The 15717-nt window shown below is 43.9% G+C and overlaps 1 protein-coding gene across 2 annotated transcripts in view; it reads right to left on the bottom strand.

Annotated features, from left to right (window-relative positions):
• DAGLA (diacylglycerol lipase alpha) overlaps window positions 1-15265 on the bottom strand; it is a 47990-nt gene extending 32725 nt beyond the window's left edge. Inside the window, exons 1-6 of one of the 2 annotated variants that reach the window (XM_088454531.1) lie at window positions 15203-15265; window positions 3532-3669; window positions 1508-1719; window positions 1319-1420; window positions 762-900; window positions 560-647 (exon numbers count right to left, since the gene is read on the bottom strand). In XM_088454531.1, coding sequence (XP_088310657.1) covers window positions 560-647; window positions 762-900; window positions 1319-1420; window positions 1508-1719; window positions 3532-3626 — 636 coding nt within the window. In that variant the 5' untranslated portion in view covers window positions 3627-3669; window positions 15203-15265. Of the gene's footprint in view, window positions 1-559; window positions 648-761; window positions 901-1318; window positions 1421-1507; window positions 1720-3531; window positions 3670-15141 lie in introns of both variants that reach the window. The other variant, XM_088454530.1, reaches the window with a different exon arrangement.
• Window positions 15266-15717: the final 452 nt, after the last annotated feature.

Below are 15717 nucleotides of genomic sequence, written 5' to 3'. Positions count from 1 at the left end.
CCTAACCCTAATCCCCCCTCTAAGTGCCTATACCTAAGTCCCCTGGGGAGGTGCCTAACCCTAAGTCCCCCCGGGAGCCCTAAACCCCCCCCGCGGCTGTCCGCAGCTGCGACCGGCATCACTTCAATCGGGATGCCGGGCGTCGGTCTCCCGGCGTCGGTAAAATGACCAGCGTCTACATCTAGACGCCGGTCAATTCACCCTCGCCAGGATATGACAGTCGGGAAGCCGCCTGTCGGTATAATGTCGGCCAGCTTCCCGATTGCATACCATTATAAATGACCAATTAGTTAAGGAGTACATTATGCTTTGTGTGTTACATCAGCTGTACTGCTCCTCTAGATCACCATGTCACATTTCATGGGTTAACAGAATTATTATGAAGCTTGGAATCACCTTGTCATTTTAAATGAACAAGAACCTTTAGTACAAGTTGTTTAAACCTAAAATGTAAGTTAAAATAAGTAGGAAGATTCTAAACATGTCACACAATGAGTCTATATACAGATGTAATGCTCAGCAACCATGTTCCTACATCAGTCGTGTGCTGTGGACTTACAGACTGAGAGTCCTTAGTACGAGTGCAGCACAGGAAGACCTTCAGGCGGCGAGTCCAGCTACTGGCTTGGCCTTCCTCCAGACGGTGCCTAAGGTTGAGGAATATAGAAGATCAGGTCAGGCTACACTAGACTAAATGACAATAAACAAATTAATTTAAAAAAGTGGTACATGGCACAAATGCTAGGGAGGGGCCCACTCACCGTAAATTGTACGTCCGCAGGTTTCTCTGCCTTCTCTTCGTCGCTCGCAACTTCACAAAAGTTCTTCCGGTTGGATCAAACACACAGAGCACCGTAATGCAGACACTGAGTATGACCACCCAGTTGCATACCACCATCCCTGCAAAATGCAATTACAGAGTATGACCATTTAGCATAGGTAATGAGAAAACCACCCTGAATAAAAGTGGATGAAGAACAAATTTATAGATATATAGGGCTACATTTACAAAGCGGCGGCTTTTTGTAAGCAGACGCTTCTCTGGGTAGTTGGAGCTAAGAATTTAAAACGGCATCACATTCAGTGCAAAGCCCAGCATGCTTTACACTGACTGCGAGTGCCGCTTTAAATTTTCAGCTCCAACCCGCCGAGAAGCGCATTGTAAATATAGCCCATAGATGGGCAAGTAAATGTCTGTGCCTATTACCTGGGAAATATCCCTCTCTGCAGCGATACCATGACATAGGAGGAGCACAGGTAAGATCTGGCTGGCAAAGAAGAGATTAAAATGACACAAAAGGAAAATGATTCCACTTACCCAGCGTAACGTTCTTTGCGGTGACATCATTGCAGGACGTGTAATACTGAGCGAGCCAGACAATGCCCACAATGGCATAGATGAACTCAATCACCAGAATTGCTAGAGGACATGAATGACAGTGTAAACAGACAAAGTGTTTCTACCCTGCACATAGCAAGAGGACGCTTAAATGTAGCTCTAACCCACCAAGCCGCACATATAGCACATACTGCATGGAGTCCCGGGGCTCAGTGTATAGGATTCCTCCTCTCATACTCAGCCAGATGATGGCCACCTCTGCAATCATGCAGCTCAGCAGAATGCCCAGATATCCACGTCCATGATCCACCAGATTCAGGGAACATGTCTCATGCGGGTTATAGGTCAGACCGAAGAGAACCACAGAGAGGATAACAAACCTTTAAGAGACACACAAACATTCACAGGTCCATGTTCATTAGTAACGTCACAGAACCCCACACCACACTGACACACACTGGTGTTACACAGACACATGCACAAAGTGTGTGTACGGCCACTTAGCAGGGATATACAGTGTTCCCTCTTTATACTGGGTATAATAATGAATGACACTGTTTTCATTCCATTATAATGTCACACACTTTATAACATCACCCTTGCTGTAATGCCAGGATATGCCTATGTACTGTATGAAGTTGAGGGAGCACTGTAATTACAATAGAAGCCTAAAACAGATTGAATGACCCAATATGAGCTCTGTAACAGAACCTCTGCCAGGCTTAACTGCTACTACCCTGCTCCTTAGTCACTTCTGAGTCAGCCCTGCTCAGCACACTGCACACAGTTACAGGTTTCCAGTTCATGCTTAGATCAGTAGGAGCCCTACAGTGCTGCCCGAGGATGGATGAATGGACTGCAGCAAGAGCTAGCGCAGTGTAAGAAAACATTGATGCCTGAGGGCCTGATTCAGCAAGGAACGCATCCGCACGCAATAATCCGAATGCATCGCAGTGCGCGAACTATCCATTGCGATCGGAGCTGCGATTGCAGCGACTACGCAGACCCATCGCAGAGTGATTGACAGGAAGTGCCATTTGTGGGTGATAATGGGGGGGTGGCCAGCCAAACGCAGGCGTGCCAGTGCATTTGAACGCCGTTGCAGGGGTGTGCATAAATTATCCACTGCGGCGATTCCCTACGCAACCTGAGGCCTGATAGTGTGTGTGCAATTTCTGAGTAAGGTCAGCGCTTGTGCCAGTGTGCGTGAGGCTGCGATGGTACTCGCTTGTACCGATGGTTTTGCAGTCTTGCTACACATTACAGATGTGCGTAAGGTAAAGTGGGCGTCCTTATGTAGTGCAGCAACCGCATTGCGATCACAATTAATTAGCATACTATCGCTGTTGAACTGCGTACATAATCGCTACTGCATTCGTAGCTGCCTTCCGTAGTGAATTAGGCCTGGAGACAAGAGAAGAAAATGTGAAATGACTAATTAGTTGCAGCAAAATCATCCCAATAAATAGGGTCCTGCCTGCAACTCACAAGGTGGAGGATTCCTGGGCCTCCTGCCAATATGAATATCCATGTCCTGTGAGGTAAGGGGGGCCCTGCCTGTGTAATCATGCTCAGGGACAATGCATAGGACGATGGGAGGTGTGAGTGTTCCATGATCACCAGTTAAGTTAAAGGGTTCTGCATCTTGTCCTCTAAATCAGGTTTCCTGGTTTCTGTTGATTTTAATGTTGCAGAATAGCAACCGCCAACTGCTACCATCTTGTATGCATTTTTAGAACAGAAAAAAGCAGACATGTGCAATATACTTTTATTACGAAAATCAGGAACTGAAAGACGGTTGTAGGACCAGCTTATGTCCATGGACTAGCTATTACTACCTGACAGCACTGAGGTCATGAGTTCAATTCCTTGTCATGGCCTATCTGTGTTAGGTTTGTATGTTCTCCTAGTGTCTGCGTTCTCTGGTTTCCTCCTGCACTTTAAACACACGCTAGTGTGTATGTGCTTGTGTGTTAGGGACTGTAGACTGTAAGCTCCAATGGGACAGGGACTGAGATGACTGACATACATTCTCTGTAGAACTCTGTGTTAATTGGCACTACATAAACTAAGAACAATAATATACCCAGAAGTATTTTCTCTGGTTAGGCCAGTTTGGGGAAGTTCCCAAGCCTAATAGTATACTGTATAGGAGCATGTACTAACTATTAAATCATTTTGTTTTCACTCACCATGTGCTGTGCAGTACAAAGAGGAAGATTCCCGGCAGCACCAAATCATCGCTGCCCACAGACCAGCGCCGGCGGAACACCACAATCCCCGGCATGGTGAGCAGCAAGCACTGTGTCACCGCGGCCTGCCTTTACTGTCTGTACAAAAGAAACGCACACTTTGGTATACAAGAAGGAAACAGAAGATATTAAATACTGTCATTTACGCCATAATAGTCAATAAAATAAATATTAATAGTGACCATGCACAAAAATATATATTTTTTAAAGGAAATACTGATGTATAAGACAGGATAACCATATAGTTAGGTAGTACAGAGACAGACAATCTTCAGATACCCGGCTAGACGGGCGTTAGGGAGCTGTAGTTAGTTACCATCCTGAATGAAGGCTAATCCTTACATGCTTTTTCAGAGTCAAACAAAAATGTCAGAACTGTAATGTAACCTAAAGCACATCGTACAGATTACATATTCACTACAGACACTAGGAGAATTGTTTTCCCCACAGAGCTTACAATCCGGGATTCGCTAACAGATGTATTGTCTGCATCTTTACATCTAGCTTGAAAACTGAATATTAAGATTTCGTTGTTGGAAGCCCCAGGCCATACTCAGAACAATTGTGAATGTACAGTAAAATTCTGCTCTGTCTGACGCCACAGTATAACAAGCAGCCTCTGTTCCTACTCAATTCAGCCCCCACCACCATCCATTCCTATCCCCTGCTCAGTTTATTCCAATGGCCGCACACACCTGCTGCAACGCACTCAGCGCCGGGTCCTGCCTTTGTCCCAACTTTAGCTGGTGACACTCGGAACTTCTGCTATTTCTCAACGATTTCCTGAATCATTTTAGCCTCTTGCAACATTGCATTATCTGCCCTTCAAACCACAAATCACACATTTCCAGAAACTCTTCCGAAGTTAGCGGTACCCCTTCTATAATTTACATACACACCTCCCATAGATCACTATTATTACCCACCTTTTCCTGCTAATTTGATGATGAGTGTTCCCCCCTCCAGCAATCATGTCTCTCTTATCCCACCACTACACCTCTCTCATCAGATCTACAGCGCACATCTCACCTTTGCCAAACCACCTAACCATTTACTGGTGAAGGTACCACTGGCTGTAACACATGCTTCTCTGCTATCGTCTCATTTAAAAACATTTCAACCTGATTGCTTTTATTATACCTCATTAAAAAAATAAAAGTGCTGTTTATTGGTTTATTGCTCCTGTTATAAAACCTGCTTATGAGAACTTTGAATATCTAGTTTACTGAACTTAAGACCATAAACAAGATATCTGCTTGAAGGTACAGACCTAAGGTGTATAACTCCTTACACAAATGCACTTTCCTTATTTTTATTTCAATTAGTCCTTGCATGTATACAAATAGTTAAAAACAGATGCATGTGCCGTATAGCAGATTAGACTAGTGAGGTTTCTGTATGCAGTCCTACTTCCACACACTGCTGATCACTCCACTGTTTCCCAAACCCCGTCTCCAGAGAGAAGTACTAGTACCTGTTCTTCAATCAGTGTTTTGACGCCGGAAAGCCCATGGTGTCTGCCCAGGCCCACCGGAAAGGACTATGTCTGCCCATTACTTGCCGTGTCCTCTCATCCGCCCTGCACTCAGCTCTCCCTCTACTCTCTGTCTGTACTACTGACTTTCCAATCAATACTGGTAGTTTGATCTATGCCCAGTGAAACAGGTGTAAATAGACAAAATGCTCTGTGCGGTCACTCTCTAGATATTTAACCGTTTCTAACCCCAGTATGTCGGCAAACTCCGCTTCATCTCCTCGCCCACATACCTTCATGACTAGGAGATGCACGCTTACCTTAATACAGCATGGCACACACAGTATGAAGGCTATCGATGTCATTTGTGACTAATGAGAACATTATGCGCAAAATTCTAGACTGGTCAATCTTAAAATAAAATACAGAATGGTGATGGTATTCCATTGGCTATTTACGGTGACAGATCTGCAGAATGAAATGAGAGACTGGGAGAAGTGTGTGTAGTATTGCGGATTAATGTTCTATTGCCGTTTGTGCTAAGTAGTGTTTTTGTGGTATTACCAAAACTCAGAGGCAATTAAGGAAAAATAGCATAAGTGCAGCAAAGTCCAGGTACTATTATCTGTTCCTTTCAAAGATTGTGCTGCATGGAAACAGCCTAAAAAATGCCATCAGAATATTGAAAGGACACATATACGGTGTCTAAATAATGAGGGTCCTTCATCTGGAGGACACGTCATAAGAGTGGTTCTGAATGTACAGGTCCATCCCTGCTAATCATTGTTCTCCATGCTGCCCGGGGACTCTAAAATGTTATGACTATAAGCTGAGCAAAGCATCATGAGGTGGCAGGAGACAGTGCCAACGTTACTCTCTGCTGCCCCCAACTCTCTGTATTAAGTCCTCTTTGTGTAGACCAAACTTCATGACTGGCCCCAACACAGAGAAATTGGATCCAAGACAAACCACCGCTTTTCTTTCAGTGTAAAGGAAGTATAAAATACATTTTTAACAATACTATAAAGTGGAATTGTCCGTTAAGGTTCATCATATTAAAATGTTTACATTATCTCACTGTGCTTATATATATATATCTAGGAAGACTGAAGTTGCATTGATGCAAAATGAGGACTATAAGCATCAGAACAATTCTCTATTTGGTAGTCTCAGGAGATACTTCTGACGGTACGAGTAATAACACCTATATCAGTAGCATGAATCACACTAGTGTCACTCCCATATAACCTGTGGATATGGACCTTTCTGCATACCGTAGCCCTAAATATTATAGGGCAGGTGGTATTTGCCTAGTAAATTACTCCAACCATTCATTGGGGGCAATTAAACTTTTGGGCGCCCACAGCAATATTTAACTGTTTTGTAAAATGGGCACAAGCACAAACAATTGAATATGTGTCACTTTAAATGGGATCCATGGGCGCGAGTAAAAAATCCCCTCATGTGCGACAAGCTAGTTTCACTATTGCCTATGCTATCTAATTAATTATTGCTGACTGCTAAAGCCTGAAATTCATCCCCGATATCTGGTATAAATCTGTAACCCCACTCACTCATATATAAAGTTCACACAGAGGCCCTGATTCAGAGCCGGACGCTCTGACAGAGCGCTCGCTCTGAATCAGGGCCGTCCCTTCTCCTTTTTGGAGCAGCCTCCTGGCCGCTCGCATAGCTGTGGGTAACCACCCACAGCTATAGCGAGCGGCCAAAATGATGGTCGCGATGGTCAAGACCATCGTGACCATCGGGCTTGCGACGAGACCCTTGTGGTAGGGTCTCGCTGCCGCAAGCCCTGGAGTGCTTTTGGCTCTATCAGAGCCAAAAGCACTCCCACTGACATCACTAGTGATGTCAGTGGGGCCGGCCCCAAACGGTAGGCGTTCCCATGGGAACGCCTCCGTCTGGGCAGCCACGCCCCCGGCACGCTCACCAAAGGGGACGTGCTGTAAATCACCATCGACAGCACGCCCCCTTTGGTGCGGGACCCATAACGACGGCTTGGCCGTCGTTATTCGGGTCTCGCGCATGCGCACGACGGAGCCGCCTCTGTCGTGCGCATGCGCATTTGGGCAACATCGACCCGCTTGCGAGCGGGTCTGAATCAGGCCCAGAATCATCATTATAATCTTAACACATCATTTAAGAAAACTGACAGGGATATTATAATCATATGACAATGAACTAATTGGCGTCAATTCATAATTATTTAAAACAAACACTTTAAAAACGTTTACCGGTAAACAACAAAACACAACATGGAACTTTGTGAAGTACGTGTATTAATGAATGTAACTTTCCTGAATATATGTATCTATATATCTATAAGCAATCTGTTCTCATGACTTTTTAGCAATCCAGTGTCCGCCTTGTTTAACAAACATGTACTAAAACAGTTTAATTCTGTCCAATTACTTTCCCAGACACACCACACTCGGACACCCCCCACGTGAGTGTTCTCTGGTCTGCCAAGCGTAAAAAAATATTCAAAGCAAGAGTAGTGAACTACAGCTTATGATGTCTGTCAAGATTCAATACTGATGCTATGTGTCCCAGATGAACGGATAACCCACAATTACAGTAACTAAGATCCAGTCAGGGCTTGTTCACTAATGTACACTGTTGTTTGTGCTTTCACACATTAAAAAATGTATTAAAAGCTCTTTAAAAATAGTAAAATATTGCTGCAGCTCCCACCAATGTGTTCTATAATCTTACCACTGTTTAATAAGCTAGAATGCGTCGTGAGCTATTTTTAATGTGCACTACTAGTACAATGGATTGAATTTATGTCATGCCCACATACACCAGTGCCATCGGGTAATCCATGTCTGGTCGCCTCTGATGCTGGAGCACTGTATACAGTATGTGTAACTGTGTTGTTGTGAATGGTTTTATACAGATTTACGAAATTTGTCGCAGTTGCCAAGGACACGAATGTAACCTGTGCCAGCGGGAAATCCCTGTTTGGTCGTATCTGATGAGACTGCAGCCATCGACGTGTACAGTGATGCGCATCACTTGTACTAATTTATATCTACAACGCGACCACATCATTTGCTTGACAATGGCTGTATAATGCAGATACATTACAGTTTTGGAAAGACGCCCTCTGACATTTCTGTGCTCTCCCCAGAAAATGTTTCCAGCCGGGTGCAATCAAGAAGTGGCCGGGTGGGGCCTTCTCAATAACAAAATGTTTTAAACCCCGACCTTATAATGATTTAAACTTGAAATAACATTTTATATATTAATTCTTCTCTTCTTATTAGAGGCCCAGACGTCTGATTATGAAAAAGCTGCAAAGTCTGTAGGATGTGGTCCTTTTTATACAGCTCCCAGATACTGTCCCCACTTGCAGGCTCCCAAAGTGCCGGGTGGTGCAACCGCAAAATACAGCCTGGGGAGAACACTGCGTTTGAAAACTGGTATTACACTGTGTAGCATCTTAGTCGGCCATATCGTGTCTTGGCTTTGCATATAAGACGCATCACGTATTCTTGTGCAAAAAACGATAGGCAAATGAGGTAATCCGTAAACTCATTAAAATAGATTGGGTAAAACGAGCTGGGTCTGGGATCCTAGCGATTGGGATGCCCCAGGTTAAAATACAGACAGCGGCGTCCCGACACCTATAGGTAAGTACTACTAAAGCTAACCTCTACGCCTCTCCTAACCCTCCCCCCCAGTGCCTATTCCTAACCTCCCTCCCTAATGCCTAAACCTAACCTTCCCCCCTAGTGTCTAAACCTAACCTCCTCCCCTAGTGCCTAAACCTAACCTTCCCCCCTAGTGTCTAAACCTAACCTCCCCCCCTAGTGTCTAAACCTAACCTCCCCCCCTAGTGTCTAAACCTAACCTCCCCCCCTAGTGTCTAAACCTAACCTCCCCCCCTAGTGTCTAAACCTAACCTCCCCCCCTAGTGTCTAAACCTAACCTCCCCCCCTAGTGTCTAAACCTAACCTCCCCCCCTAGTGTCTAAACCTAACCTCCCCCCCTAGTGTCTAAACCTAACCTCCCCCCCAGTGTCTAAACCTAACCTCCTCCCCTAGTGTCTAAACCTAACCTCCTCCCCTAGTGTCTAAACCTAACCTCCTCCCCTAGTGTCTAAACCTAACCTCCCCCCCTAGTGTCTAAACCTAACCTCCCCCCCTAGTGTCTAAACCTAACCTCCCCCCCTAGTGTCTAAACCTAACCTCCCTCCCTAGTGTCTAAACCTAACCTCCCTCCCTAGTGTCTAAACCTAACCTCCTCCCCTAGTGTCTAAACCTAACCTCCTCCCCTAGTGTCTAAACCTAACCTCCCTCCCTAGTGTCTAAACCTAACCTCCCCCCCTAGTGTCTAAACCTAACCTCCCCCCCTAGTGTCTAAACCTAACCTCCCCCCTAGTGTCTAAACCTAACCTCCCCCCCTAGTGTCTAAACCTAACCTCCCCCCCTAGTGTCTAAACCTAACCTCCATGCACCATAAACCTAACTCTCCCCTCTTAGTGCCTAACCGTAACCCTCCCCATAGTGCCTAACCCTAAGCTAACCCTCCCCTAATCCCCAATAGTTACCTTCGGGATGCTATGTGCGAGCCGAGTTGCACCCGACCTAGCGGCTCACTTGCGCCACATGGCGTATTGAGACTAGGGGTATGAGGACAACTCTCTAGACTGCACTGGCAGTGCCAGCAGCGAGAAATCCATAGAGTTTACTATATTTGGGGAAAAGTTTAGGTAATTTGTTTTGAAAGCTGGAGTCTACAATTAGGGCCCGATTCTGCTTTGGGAATAGAGTGAGAAAGAGCACATAACTGTGAACCAGGACAAACCATGTTGCAATGCAAGGGGTGCAAATACATACATTTTATTTTGCATATAGGGTAAATACTGGCTGCTTTTGCATGTAGCCCACAAATAAAGCTGTGCAGTATTTTTACACTGCAATTTAGATGTCAGTTTGGACTCTGAATCAGGGCGGGTTTTTTTTTTTTTTTTCAGCCTCCAGGCCGCTCGCTAAGCTGTGGGTGACCACCCACAGCTTTTGCGGGCGGCCTGGCGATGGTCGCGATTATCGCGACCATCAGGCTTGCGAGCAGACCCTGAGGTAGGATCTCTGCTCTTGCAAGCCCAAGTGGACTTCCTGCTCTAATAGAGCAGGAAGTCCACTACTGACATCACGAATGATGTCAGTAGGGCCGCCCACAAACGCCAGGTGTTCCTAAGGGAACACCTGTGTTTGTGCAGCCACCCCCCCTCCCCGCCTACAAAACGGGGCAAGCTGTCAATCAACATCGACAGCCGCCCCGGCTTGTAGCGAGACCCGTTGCGACGGCGCTGCCTCCGCAGTACGGGTCTCACGCATGTGCACGCCGGAGGTGAAGCATGCGCAGTCAGGGACCATCGACCCACTTGCGATCGGGTCTGAATCAGGCCCTCACTCCTCTCAAATCTAAAGCCGCGAATCCACTAGTAGACATGGAAACGACAGCACGATTACGACATTGAAATCGTGCTGTCGTTTCCATGTCTAGTGATGTGTCTACACTGAACGTTCACTCATTCAGTCTAGGAACATCCATCATCCCCGCACATGCTGACACTGATGGGATCGTCAGGTTGACCAGCATGTACGGGTGATGATAGATGTCGGAAACGACCAGCGGGCACGCGCATCGCTGGTCGTTTCCGACCTAAACCTGCCCGATGCATACGCGATTTGCAAGCGATTGCATGATAACGATGTCGTTATCGTGCAATTGCCTGCTTAAATCGCTAAGTGGATGCCCCCCTTAAATCTCTCTGTACATTTTACATCTGCCCCCCTGCAGTGCAGCATGGTTTCACCAAGATGATCAGTTACTTGCTGTTTCTCACTCTATTCCCAACGCTGAATCAGGCCCTTAATTCCATGTCACTGTCTTTTTTTACATCACTCAGGCTATGCTGCCAATGTCAGCCTTAGTTCTAAGCTGCCAGCATAAAGAGCAAACACTGTATACAAATATTAACACAAGCTAACAGAAAGAGAACATCATCACAAATGTTTAAAATACAAAACCACATTTTATTTAGTGGATGAATCTATTATAATACGGAGACCTGAGCAAATACAAGCTGTTAAAGTATCAACAACTTTTTACCTACATTTTGAAGTTTCGAAAATATGTTTTAATATTGTAATAAACGCTACGTTTTAGTGCTTGCCGATGCCAGTGTACGGACCTGCTAAACTTGCCTATGCCGCTTTCGAATACCAACAGATAAGTTATTTTGGGCATTAATGTGTATACAATTATTTGATGCTACAATACAGAACCATGCAGGTGGCAAATACACTACAGCTGTCTCTCCTAACAGCACATGGCCACGTTGCTGAGGCAGGCCCGTCACATTCTGGGCCCGTCAACTAGATTTACTACATATTTTGTAAACCCTGCTGAACGCACAAAGAGGGATGGGCAACCTTACATGCTATGACTGACTGAGCACCATGGCAGATGTTGGCAAGATCAAGAACACGTCTGTGATTTTTACCCGTGCTTTACAATAAAATAAAAATCTCCAACAACTATGAAGACAATGTAGCGTTAAAAGATATCATACCACCCTCTTGTATACAAATGTATTTCTTATTTCAATCCTTATGGGCAAATATCGTCATCAATCTACTCCATCTGCTTAGGGACTATTAATATTGTCTGCATTCCAAAATAAGCGAAGGCTAACTAACAGATCAGGGCTTCTGATCCTAACTGTTTAAGCCTAGTGGGTTGGATAAGGCATTAACGCTGGATTAATCTCCAGGCATACTAATTTGTCTGTAATAAAATCTCTGCTAATCTGTTTACAGAGCTGTCATTAAAGAAAAGGGGATATTCAAGGCATGAACGGCTCTAGAACACAGAGGGACTTCGGAAGGCTCCAACACTTTATACATTTTGTTTAAAAAGTCGATAGGCAGACCTGAGAACTGAAGAGAGGGGTGTCATGTTGTAATGGGCATGGTTTATGTTTCGCCTATGCTAGCAACTTTACTTTGGCACAAAAGAAGGAATGTGGTATTACAAAATCTGGGTAAATTAGCAAGAATATACACTAGCACCTCATGCACAGCAAAGTACCTTATGGTCACATGCAGGATATACCTGACCAGGACATCTCTCTGAACAACACACACTGAGCTGGTAACAGCCTCCACATGCCAGTACCTGTAAAGCTCAGAACCTTCCCTTGCTCATAACCTGTTAATAACACACCCTTAATAAGGAGCATCCCCTCCAGCACAAATAAAACTGCTGCCACCGCCCAAACACACTCTAATATTATTGTAAAAAGCAGATATTTACTAATCTGGCTGAGAAATCTCCTGTGGGTCTGTGTAGTACTACGCTTCGGATCATTACACAATCACATACATAAAACAAAACACCGCCACCACCACTTTTGGGTCATTCCATGTTAAGTGGACCAATTTTGATGATCGGCCCCACCTGCTGATTGTGCACGGAGGGGTTGGTGACAGTTGCACCCACCCTCACTTTGGGGGCCATAGTTTTGCTACGATTGTATATTGTGAACTACAACTAAGATTTTGACAAAATTGGAGATGGTCAGGTGGGGATCTCTGATCCACTTGACAAAAAATATATATATATTTTTTAATTATAATACTACACAATATAAACAGAAAAATATACATGAAAGGTATATTGACTTTCATATATAAAAGGTGTAACTTCCAACTTCAATAACATTGCAACTAAAGAAACACAGCAACCTAAACAAATATACACTGCACAAAAAATAATACTATAGATGTGCACCTGTAACACAGGAATACATACAAATGTATAATATAATATACTATAGACGTGCAGCTGTAACATAGGAATCCATACAGGTGTATAATATACTATAGATGTGCAGCTGTAACACAGGAATAAATACAGGTGTATAATATACTAAACTATAGATGTGCAGCTGTTACACAGGAATACATACAGGTGTATAATATACTATAGATGTGCAGCTGTAAAACAGGAATACATACAAGTGTATAATATAATATACTATAGACGTGCAACTGTAACATAGGAATACATACAGGTGTATAAAATAATATACTATAGATGTGCAGCGGTAACAGGAATAAACACAGGTGTATAATACACTATAGATGTGCAGCTGTTACACAGGAATACATACAGGTGTATACTATACTATAGATGTGCAGCTTTTACACAGGAATACATACAGGTGTATACTATACTATAGATGTGCAGCTTTTACACAGGAATACATACAGGTGTATACTATACTATAGATGTGCAGCTGTTACACAGGAATACATACAGGTGTATACTATACTATAGATGTGCAGCTTTTACACAGGAATACATACAGGTGTATACTATACTATAGATGTGCAGCTGTAACACAGGAATACATACAGGTGTATAATATACTATAGATGTGCAGCTGTTACACAGGAATACATACAGGTGTATACTATACTATAGATGTGCAGCTTTTACACAGGAATACATACAGGTGTATACTATACTATAGATGTGCAGCTGTAACACAGGAATACATACAGGTGTATAATATACTATACTATAGATGTGCAGCTGTAACACAGGAATACATACAGGTGTATAATATACTATAGATGTGCAGCTGTAACATAGGAATACATACAGGTGTATAATATACTATAGATGTGCAGCTGTAACACAGGAATACATACAGGTGTATAATATAATATACTATAGATGTGCAGCTGTTACACAGGAATACATACAGGTGTATAATATACTATACTATAGATGTGCAGCTGTAACACAGGAATACATACAGGTGTATAATATACTATAGGATGTGCAGCTGTTACACAGGAATACATACAGGTGTATAATATACTATACTATACTATAGATGTGCAGCTGTTACACAGGAATACATACAGGTGTATACTATACTATAGATGTGCAGCTGTTACACAGGAATACATACAGGTGTATACTATACTATAGATGTGCAGCTGTAACACAGGAATACATACAGGTGTATAATATACTATACTATAGATGTGCAGCTGTAACACAGGAATACATACAGGTGTATAATATACTATACTATAGGTGTGCAGCTGTAACACAGGAATACATACAGGTGTATAATATACTATACTATAGGTGTGCAGCTGTAACACAGGAATACATACAGGTGTATAATATACTATAGATGTGCAGCTGTAACACAGGAATACATACAGGTGTATAATATAATATACTATAGATGTGCAGCTGTAACACAGGAATACATACAGGTGTATAATATACTATACTATAGATGTGCAGCTGTAACATAGGAATACATAAAGGTGTATGATATACTATAGATGTGCATCTGTAACATAGGAATACATGCAGGTGTATAATATACTATACTATAGATGTGCAGCTGTAACATAGGAATACATGCAGGTGTATAATATACTATACTATAGATGTGCAGCTGTAACATAGGAATACATGCAGGTGTATAATATACTATAGATGTGCAGCTGTAACATAGGAATACATACAGGTGTATAATATACTATAGATGTGCAGCTGTAACATAGTAATACATACAGGTGTATAATATACTATAGATGTGCAGCTGTAACATAGGAATACATACAGGTGTATGATATAATATACTACAGATGTGCAGCTGTAACATAGGAATACATACAGCTGTATACAGACACATCACATCTTTGCACCAATGTAATATAATAGAGTGTAGATGTGCAGGCATTATTAGTCAGGAGACTGTGATGATGCGAGGCACAGCGGTCATGTCAGTAACATGAGGAGAGACACCAGTGGCAGTGTAACACCATATAATATACTGTAGCTGTGCAGGCATATAACATATATAAGACACTGTAGCGGTGAGGAGCCGGAGATGGGAGACACATCTGGACGTGGCTGTCATGTCAGTGAGAGGAGGAGGAGGAGACCCCAGTATACATGCAGCTCATACACATGCCTGTGTAGTGGGGATGCTGCGCTGTACACACCTGTCTATGACATCCCGCACAGCTCTATACCAGGACCGGCCCATGCGTCCCGTTCTCTCACCTCTCGGCGGCTCCATGCTTCTTATTCTCCGCTCCTGCTTTCCGTGATCCCGGCGCAGCGGCACGTCCGCACCGGGGCGGGACCAGACGTCACTTCCGGAACCTCCTCCCGCACCGGCGGTAACCATAGCAACTACGCGGCCGCCGTGACGGAGCCGGGGGGATTGTCGTGACACCTTGTGTGGATGACGTGTGTCCCGATGGGTCCTGGTGCCGCCGGTCCCTCATCATCCCGTCACTGGCTGCATACATACACCAGATTCATAACAGCTGCAGATCCCCCTCCCTTTACCGTCACTAATACTACGGGACCGACCCCACGGTGGCTGCACAATAGGAGCCAGTCCCATCACCCGAATTGCCCTTATAGATACGTTTTCTGAGTGTATGCCATCCACTGTGCTGTATTACTACATTACCATCTGCTGTGATTTATTACTATGCTGTATTTACATTCCCCTACATCGTGCTACTCTATGTTAGTATAGTACCATCCACTGAGATTTATTACTATGC

The sequence above is a fragment of the Taudactylus pleione genome, unplaced genomic scaffold (genome assembly GCF_031769625.1).
Source record: "Taudactylus pleione unplaced genomic scaffold, aTauple2 ptg000619l, whole genome shotgun sequence".
Lineage (NCBI taxonomy): Eukaryota > Metazoa > Chordata > Amphibia > Anura > Myobatrachidae > Taudactylus > Taudactylus pleione.
Note: the sequence above shows the minus strand (reverse complement) of the source record. Positions and strands in the feature narration are given on the sequence as shown.